Below are 9,741 nucleotides of genomic sequence, written 5' to 3'. Positions count from 1 at the left end.
TGTCATGCATGTAAGCATGCATAGGTCAAAGTTACAGCCAGTGTTTTTCTACACGTAACTACCATGAACAAAGCTGCTGATACCATAAACTCCCACAAAAGAAGAATCAGCAGCAGACACAATCTGTTGGACCTTTTTGTCAGCCATGTTAGTGATACTCATAGTTCCCCAAGTGCAACATTACACTTTTACTTTAAACTTTATCCTTTTTCCTTTTCTGGACAGGGAGGAACGCTGGTTTGAGGGCGGAGTCAAGGGAGGCCATTTACGTGAAAAGAGAAAGGCCCCATCCTCCATTCAGAGATGGCCTAAGGGTCCATCTGTCACCATCTTACATGCTGTGATTGCAGCCATTCAGCTCTCTGTGAATGAGACTCATGGCCGTTGATCAGTGAGCGTTGTTCAGTGGTCATGAGAATTTGCATATTAATGATCATAAACTGACCTCCCAGCCCACTGTTCCGTCAGTGCTGCTGGTTTCAGTCATTATGCAGATGTTTACAAGGTTGGAAACCTGCAGTCAGCTGAGACTGAAGAAGGCAGTTGGATGAGTGACAAAACATTTCTCCCACTGAAAACATCCAGATGAACAGAATTCATTTTTTGGGGCTGTTTATAATAGATGTAATTTATCCACTCCGGGTTTTTTATTGTTGGTATTACATGTCCAAAGAATAGAAGCCATGATGTGATCCTGCAACAATTTAATTGCATACTTTAAATTTATCAGGGATCTCTGGGGTGTCTTTGTTTGAAATCATTAACAATAGCAGCCCGTCTGACAGCCTGGTGGAAGTGTTTCAACAAATGTGTCCTTAGAAGTTTATTTAGATGGTGCTATTTCGAACAATTCTGACTTTACAATTAACATGAAACCACTGTACTTGTGCATACGAGTTAGAAAAGGCTTCACACACCTGCAGCACATTTTTAAAGTAATATCCTGGTCTTATTTTCTCACTTGATGCAGACGTACAGGATACGGACATTTATCTGCAATACCTACAACTTAAATCAGTTGTCCACTCACTTAATACTGAGCTTAATACTATAAATGTTATCTTTCCACAGGCAACTTCAACATCCAATTACAAAAAAAAAGAAACATGGGAATCAGACCTATCACTACTATCACTCCATCACTACTAATGCCAACATCTGGAATGAGATTTGCAGAAGCATCTATTTCAAAACAAAATCTGCCAATTTACAGCTAATGCAATATTAAATATTCCACAAAACTCAGCTTTCTAGACAAACAACTTTAAATAGGAGTCACATCAGGATTGTTCACAAAATTAGGTAAATGGTTTTATGCAGCTCTGCTTTTACAGTTAAATCAACTTAAACTACAGTATAAAAGAGCCCTTGCACTGCAGTGGTGGTCTCTTTGATTGAAGCCCAAGTCAAAAAAGCCCAGTATGCAGATGGCATTGCTGTCTTCAGTAATAGATTAAAGTTTATTGTCATGTACACTGCAAAACACAAATGGTTACTCTGAGCAATGAAATTCTTGCTTTGCGAGTTCCCAGGCAGGGGACAGAAGTAGTGGTGGTTGAAGTGAGCCTTCAGAAAACGAGGGAAACGGCTGGCTCACCAGAGGAATGGGCGCAGGCATCTGCCAGGTGGCAGGAGTGTGATCTGTGTGCCGTGGGTGGGTGCGGTCCTTAATGATGTTGTGTGCCCCTTTTCCGACCTGGGTGATGTAAATCTCCTGTAGTGGTGGGAGGGGTACTCCACAGGCAAACTGCTGTTGGAATTACCTCACTGTGATGGAGTTTGTCAGGACACTCTTTGCTGTGCATCTGTAAAGGCTGCTAAGAAGTTTGGAGGTTAATCGAAATTTTCTCAGCTTCCTTAGAAAGAAGAGGTTTCAAGATCGAAACCATCATGAACTGAACACACCTGCAAAGCAGGTTGCTGAATTTAGATGTGTGAGTGTCATTGAATACCTGTGCCTGTGAAAGAAGTTAGTTGCACATGATTATGTTCTTTCTAGCACATGGCTTTGGAAATAAATATAATTCCATATTTTAGTTATAAAAAGGGGGTTGTCATAGTTTACCCCTTCAACATCAACCAGGTAACCAAAAAACTCAAGACGACCTCAGAATCTGGAGCTTTTTCCTATAAGAGATCTGGAAGTGAGAAAAGGCAATAAATAGACATTTTCACATAAATCTGCAACAGTAGGGCTGATGAGAAATAGAAATCTATTTTAATATTTGATATCTGGCAAATAGGTCTTTAAATTAGTTGGTGTTGATGCTTCTTATCACCTGTCCATGGGCCTTTGGAGAAAAAGCCCATGGACAGTGTCTGCTCATTATACTGGAGTGCTTTTGAAGAAAGGTATTTTGAATATAACTTTGTAAGGTGTAGTCCCCTCACTTATGTACTCATCAGTAAAAAAGCTGTCTTTGTGCCATCTGAATTTCATGTTAATTCCAGACAGAGGAGGATTTTTTTAAAGGTTTATTTGAAGATCATCACACACTGACAGTGTTTTTTTTTTTTTTTTTACATCGGAGTTTCAGTGGTAGAGCACAGAGACAACTATGAAAAAGGCAAATGTATTGATTGATTTATTGATTTGGTGTCGATAAAGTAACTATCTAAACTCTGTAACATTAAAAACAGTCAGAATCTTCTCCTTCACTCATGCATCGTTTCACTATAAAACAGTCACATCACATAAATCCTGCTGAGGGGAGATTACAAGTGCAGTCTCTTCAGAATCTTCATCTTTATTTCCACCACTCATTCCTTCTGAATGACTTTGACCTTCATCACTTGAGGTATTCGTTTCATCCTCATCCTTGTCCTTGCTCTGGTTCCCCTCCTCTTCATTCTGTCTGTTTAGTGCCCTCTCCCTCAGATCATCCCCCTCCAAACTTGAGCAGCCATCCGAAGTGTCGCTGTCTTCCTCCTTGTGTTCTCCTTTTTCCTCGTTGCTTAGTTCATTATTAGCTCCTTCTCCACCCCTCCACACCTCTCCCTCATCTGCCTGTCCTCCTTCTGTGTCCTCCATGGCATCCTCCTCCATGGCATCCTCTGCTGGTCTCTTGTCCCCTGGCCAAAGCTGAACACCCTGGTGGTCCTCCAGGTTCCTGATCCAGGTTCTCAGCCTCTCCCTCACATCTAATAGGAACCTGGGCACAGAGCCGCTATGGCCGGACTGCTGGCACACGTGATGGAGATATGCCACAAGCACCATCAAAACCATGATGACCAACAGAATGACAATAAGCCAAATCTTCACTGCCTTTTCGGTTGTGGAGGGTGAGGAAGTTGTGCGAGATAGAGCTGTATTTGTTGTACCTGATGGAACAACGGTTGTAACTGAATTGGATGTTGGGGAGGATGTTGTTGTGCTGTTTGTAGCTCCAGAGGGAGAGTGTGAATAGCCTAAAGTTTGAGTAGATGTCGTATTGTTCTCTAGAGTATAGTTTTGAGTGCCGGTAGCAAAAGATACGGGAATCAAGAGTATCAGTATAAACACTGACATAAGAAGGATGGCTTTGGTCCTCATGGTGACTCTGTAGATCACTAAAAAGACAAAAAGCAGAAACTGCAGTTAAAATGATGTGAATCGCAAGAAATGACCTCAGTAGCTCTAAACTCAATGAACAACCTGTGAACAGATTTGTCAGGTAATGTTTCTTTAAACACTAAATGATTATTCAGTTTTGTTTATATAGCACCAAACCACAACAACAGTTGCCTCAAGGCGCTTAGTATTGTAAGGTAAAGACCCTACAATAATACAGAGAAAGCCCAACAATGACACTTTGGGAATGAAAAACTCCCTTTGAACAATCAGAAACATCTGGCAGAACCAGGTGACCAGTAGGGGCTGTGGGGAGGGAGATGGTCAACAGTGGGTGCCTCCCCTACTAAAGAAGCATGCCGTGGTGGAGAGCTGGAAAAAGAAGCAGCGGCAACAACAGGTAGACACTACAAAGGCACACACAGGAAGACGTGTGTGTAAAAACATAAACCCCACATTGTTTGCAATAAACAATTTCTGTAAATGTGCAGATGTGATTGTTTGCCAGCAACTTTCCTCTCTATTTGGAACTGTATACAGTAGATACAGCAGTACCTGTACTCTATAGCTCCATCCAGCAGGTAAATAGTTACATATTGTTAATGCACATATTTTAAATGTTTTAAAGAACTTCAATAACTCAATAGACTCAAGACATTTGCCTGAATATTTAAAAAAATGATTTATAATGTTTATTTTCATTCTTCCATGATATGACATTAGTGTCTCCTCACTGTGCAGCTGGTCTTTTTTCCTGCTACTTATCTCTTCTCCTGCATATTGCATTACCATTCTGAACATGTGTCTGTCTCGTGGTTACAGCGTCACCAGTTTGCTCTGGTTTTTCAGAGGTTTTTCTTTCCCACGTTACTGAGTGCTTGCTAAGAGGGGAACTTTGCATTACACTGTATACAACAGATGCATAGAGTCTGACAGATTGGAGATGAAACTACTTTAGCAGAGGTACAAAGGTGAAGAAGAAGCAAGAAATCTGCTATATTTAACATCATAAATGATAAACACGCTGTACAGTTACAGCAGCTGTGATTTAGCTAGAAGCCAGGCAAACAGGTTTTTCACTTGCATTTTATTTAGAATTGAACTATTGACATTATTAACATCATATTTTATAAACTGATATCTGAAAAAAATGTTCAGCTATGATTATGAGACACACACCTGTGTGAAGTGACAATCAGTCATGCTTGTATTAGTTACAGGAAGTATGCTGTCATAAGAGTTTTAGTTGCTTTTAGGATAATTAAAAATACAAGACTGACTGATGAAAAGCACACGGACACTCGCTGAAAACTTCACGAGGTACACCTGGTCAGCTGCTTGTTAATGCAAATCAGCAAATCACATGGCAGCAACTAAATGCATGTAGGAATGCAGTCATGGTCGAGATGACATCAGGACGGCGAAGAAAGGTGATTTAAGTGAATCTGGTTGTACTGAGTATTTCAGTAACTGCTGATCTACTGGGATTTCCCCATATAACCATGTCTACAGTCTACAAAGAAACTGGTCAGAAATAGAGCAGCAGCAGCTTCCTGTGTGAGAACGCCTTGTTGATGCCAGAGGTCAGAATGGCCAGGCTGTTTTGAGCAGACAGGAAGACAACTGTAATAACCTTTCTCTATTTGTGTTGTGTACTCTTCGTTGTGCATTTCAAAAAGAGCACCTTGGAATGCTAACACATGAAGCTTTTTGGACAACAGAAAACCACACTGGCTTCCACTCCTGTTAGCAAAGAACAGGAAACTGAGTCTACAGTTTTTGTGAAGCCATGAAAACCGTTTGCACAGAACACTCCACTAATAACGAGAATGCCAAATGTTAAAGTAAAAAGGTTATATTTGCCCTGTTCACTGACTCACACTCGTTCAGGCTCAGGATGTGGTTAGTTCTGTGCACTCTGCATCTGTGTTTCACTGAAAAAACAGGAAATCGATTTTGCACCTATCTGCAACTTTGCAACAGCAACTGCAGTAATCGGGGGGTTTTCTAACTGGCACCTGTGAATTCTGACTGTTCTATACACAGGACTAATTGTTCTTTTCACTGACAACAAAGTGAGTTTCACTGCTTCAGTCCACTTCAGATCACTGAGATCTGCACGTGGCCCACCATGTTAAATATTTATAGTGTGGTCACTGTAATGAAGCTTTCATTGCAGTGACCACATTAGAGTTCCTCATGAATAATGACAGCTGCTGAACTCTTATGAATCTCTGTAAAAGGAAACTCAGTTTCAGTTTAGTTAAATCATCCCAGGACTGAAGCTGATTCTAGCCGCATGTTACATATTTTATTACCTTCAATTCAGATAGATTTCTCTCATACTGAAACACAGGAAACGTTTGTTCTTTGAGAATGAAGAACATTTACAACAGGTAGGCAGAAGACAAGGAGGTGAATAAATATGTCCAATAAAGAAATGAGTTAAAATAAATGGGAAACTTTATAATACCAGAAAGATACAATATTAAAAAGTAACAAACCAAACTAAAAACTGCAAGTATTTACTTACTCAGTAAATGAACAATTCAGTGAAGTAATGCCAAGCTCCCAAGAAAGACAGGATGTGAAGGAGGCAAAGTTATAGCTACGTATGTGAGAAGACTTAGAGAAGGGAAAGAAAGCAGACACTGAGGGTGGGTGGGGGAACAACAAAGATGAAGGCTTCAGAAAATAGCTTGCCACATGCTCTCATCTCACAGGTCTCATGCAGTCATTTGTCTAACTTTCCTTTTCTAGCATTCAAATGCAGCAGATATAAAATGCTAAAGACAGAAATTAAAGCTGCAAACACAGAGGGCAGATGACCTGTGCTACAGCTTGGGCGAGCTGTTGGTGATTATACGCACGCAGTCGTTTCTATAAAGCATGTGAAGTTTAGGACAGATTACATGATGTACAACTGTGAAATACAATGTGATGTCCTAGAATAAAACAGCCCTACAGGTCATGTTAATGTCCTAACACAGGGGTCAGCAACCTTTAACACCCAAAGAGCCGTTTGGACCCAGTTTCCACAGAAAAGAAAACACTGGGAGCAGCAAATAGTTTTTGACATCTAAAATGAAGATAACACTGTTATTGTTTTTTACCTTTACGCTTTGTATAAACAACTAAATTGTGTTGCTTATGAAATCCATGAAGTGCTACAGAGAAAATTAAATTTTATTTATGTAATGAACACATTTTGAACTCTTAAAAAAATATAACAAAAAGGAGATACACCCAGGTGAAGGTCTCTTTTAAATGAATTAAAAAGCTGAACTTAAATTATTCATATAGCAAACAAAAACTGTAGTGAGCCGTCATCCTTATATCACCTTTGGGATTTTGCGGCCTGTAGCGGAGCTTTGACCTGAATTTTAAAAATAATTGAAAAAAATCAACTGAAAAATAAATATTTGCAAAATATCTGGATAAATATTTATTTTACATGGCTAATGTGTGTGTCGTACTGTGGTCTGCAGTGCCGCTGCAGGGGAGGCACCTGAGCGGCATCCTGTCAGTCTGTGCTCTCTCTGCTGTTGTGTTGGTGTGTGTGGGCTGTGAGCTGGACAGCTACAGCTGGCTGTGTGGCTACAGCAACCATGTGTGTAAAGTGGTCAATCCGGTTGTTCAGTGATGATGCGACGAATCCTACTTCCGGGCCTAAAGTAGTCTGCGTTTAATATGGCTTTTGTGTTGTTAACATGTTTAATGTTTTGTATTTTCTTCTATTTAATCTCAAAAAGCTCCTAAAACAGTCAGTGATCCCTGTTGACCTCCCTCGGCTTTTATTACCACTAATCATTTATTTAAGCTCAGTTTTTAAAACCTTAGGATGTAACTACAGCCCAGCCCATGCAGCAGTATATGAATGACTAACCTCGTATTGTGGATGGATTATCTCAGTTGTTCTCCTGGCTGAAGTTTGGTCCTTTTACAGCATCCTGCCATGCGATTACATTTGTTCCTGACCACCGAGAACACTCACGTTAACTTTTATCAAGTGGAAAAAAAAGTTAGCTTGTTTATATTATGCTAACATAGCTGTGTCGCTAGCGGTCACGTAGCACATCATTATATACCAGCTAGCCCAACTTCAGTAACCCTACAAACGTTACTGCTGTTTAGTTTTCTGTCTTCATTTATGCTGGAAGTGATAACAGAGCTGTACGTTTGAATTTGTTTCCAAAACCCCGCAGTCAGGACATGCTATATTGTATTTAGATAGAAGCTAGCGAGCTAACTCCCTGCTAACTTCTAACTCCGTTAAATGTCATAAATTCCGTTTTCATGGATGCCTGGATGTTAAACTCAATTGTTACACCTGGTAGAGCAGAACGCTGATCATTTTATTAAAGATGAAAGACTTTAGACAGTTTTTCAACTCTCAGTAATGCCATAGTGATCGTTTGACATATGGACCTGCAGCGGAGTTTAGGCCCAGACACGGCTAATGACGTCAGACTGAACAACCGGATAAAGAAAAAAAGCATGTTCGTGCAAACATCATTTTTTTCCAAACCACGTGAAGCCGCAGTATAAAGACTAAAGAGCCGCATGTTGCCGACCCCTGTCCTAGGAGAAGGCCTGAAATAGTGAAACGAGAACATTTTAACCCTCGTGCTCATTGTGAAAATTTAGCATAAACATTGTTGAAATTGCTGTTCTTGGTGCTCCCTTAACAGACCACAACAAAATACAGTGCACTCACCACAAAACAAAGCATGTTGCTGCTACCTTTGAAATATCTCAGCTTGCATAGGAAATATAATGCCCATCCCTTCTTGTAACCAGCCTTTGTAAGCTTGTTGTCAGTCTAAACACCCAAACATACGACTTAAATCCTGTTCTGCCCTCTTCTTTCACCATCTCTGAAAGTCTTATGTAGCAGACGATTTCTCCCAAACCACACCATTAGTGCTCTGTACTCCTGCTACTGTCATAAATGCACAAGAGAGTTTCAAGAGGTGGAGCAAGACTTTTCTCTGCATGTGAGCTGAGGCTACTGCAATGACATCTTGTGGCACTATGGAGGCGTTTGCTATCCCCATGTATGAGACCCACACATTCTCTGCATGTGCGTCTCTCAGCTTAAGCAGTGTCAGAGCGTAAATGGAGCGGATACACCAACATGGCTCCAAATTTACATCATTTCAAGTCACTAAATTAAAGAAGTTATTGTAATGATATAATGAATCCAACTCACAAAAGAAATGAGTAAAAAACACATTTCACTATTTTAGCTTCCTCGATGCTGCACACTGATTAGATATTTTATTTTAGGTTTCTGTAATGCGTCATCCACCACTATGCACGAGCTCTTTGATCAATTGTATTGTCTAGATGCATTCTCCATCATCCAGGTAAGTAAATCTCCAAAAGTTGATTGTGTTCATCTGGACGTAGTGTTTTCAGTGGGAGAAACGTTTCGTCACTCATCCAACTGACTTCTTCAGTCTCAGCTGACTGCAGGTTTCCCCAACCTTATAAACGATATATTTGCATAATGACTGAAACCACCCACTGAAGGAACAATGATGAAGGAACTGTCCTCCCAACTGTCCTTCCAGGCCTTTGTTCCTTCAGTGGGCTAGTTTCAGTCATTCTGCAAATATATTGTTTATAAGGTTGGAAACCTGCAGTCAGCTGAGACTGAAGAAGTCAGTTGGATGAGTGACGAAACGTTTCTCCCACTGAAAACGTCCAGATGAACACAATCAACTTTTGGAGATCAATTATATTATTTGTACTAAAATATACATTCATGTATGTCTTCTTGTTTTTATGACAGGTTGAAGGTTTCGGCTGCAGTATCACTGCCCACATCAGCAACAGGAAAAGTGCAGCTGCAAAGGCTGAACCAGAAGCAAATTTGTGGCAGTGACACCACACTCTCATCTCTCGTGACCCCACACTGTCAGAGGATGCATGTAAATGCATGCGGCATGGAAAAAACATATTTTTTCTTTGTTTGTTTCACAGCAGGTAAGCTTGCTTGTTTTTCTCATCAGCCAATCTTTTTGGTAAAATGGTTCTAGGAACCATATTATCTTGATATATACACAGTACAGCAGCTAAAATAACTATTGAACGCCACTTTTCCAAGTAAATACATTTCTAAAAGTGCTGTTGATATGAAATTCTTACCAGATGTCGACAATAATCCATCCAATCGACACATGCAA

At 40.3% G+C, this 9,741-nt stretch overlaps 2 protein-coding genes across 3 annotated transcripts in view; one reads left to right on the top strand and one right to left on the bottom strand.

Moving 5' to 3' along the window:
- Positions 1–998: 998 nt before the first annotated feature.
- Positions 999–8,481, bottom strand: LOC146667247 (uncharacterized). Of its 2 annotated transcripts, none has more exons than XM_085408899.1 (2): positions 8,268–8,481; positions 999–3,549 (listed from the first exon to the last, which is right to left on the bottom strand). In XM_085408899.1, the coding sequence occupies exon 2, from the start codon at positions 3,530–3,532 to the stop codon at positions 2,675–2,677; it is 858 nt and encodes a 285-aa protein (XP_085265025.1). In that variant the 5' UTR covers positions 3,533–3,549; positions 8,268–8,481; the 3' UTR covers positions 999–2,674. The 2 variants fall into 2 exon arrangements, with proteins under 2 accessions (XP_085265025.1, XP_085265024.1); XM_085408898.1 differs by lacking the exon at positions 8,268–8,481 and adding an exon at positions 6,084–6,200 and having other exon boundaries at positions 1,001–3,549.
- Positions 8,482–9,362: 881 nt separating this feature from the next.
- Positions 9,363–9,741, top strand: part of LOC146667246 (CD48 antigen-like) — a 28,761-nt gene continuing 28,382 nt past the window's right edge. Inside the window, exon 1 of the mRNA XM_085408430.1 lies at positions 9,363–9,541. Coding sequence (XP_085264556.1) covers positions 9,481–9,541 — 61 coding nt within the window. The 5' untranslated portion in view covers positions 9,363–9,480. The remainder of the gene's footprint in view (positions 9,542–9,741) is intronic.

The sequence above is a fragment of the Rhamphochromis longiceps genome, linkage group LG6 (assembly GCF_057381845.1).
Source record: "Rhamphochromis longiceps isolate RC_006_pf linkage group LG6, R_longiceps_female_GT1.1, whole genome shotgun sequence".
Taxonomy (NCBI): domain Eukaryota; kingdom Metazoa; phylum Chordata; class Actinopteri; order Cichliformes; family Cichlidae; genus Rhamphochromis; species Rhamphochromis longiceps.
Note: the sequence above shows the minus strand (reverse complement) of the source record. Positions and strands in the feature narration are given on the sequence as shown.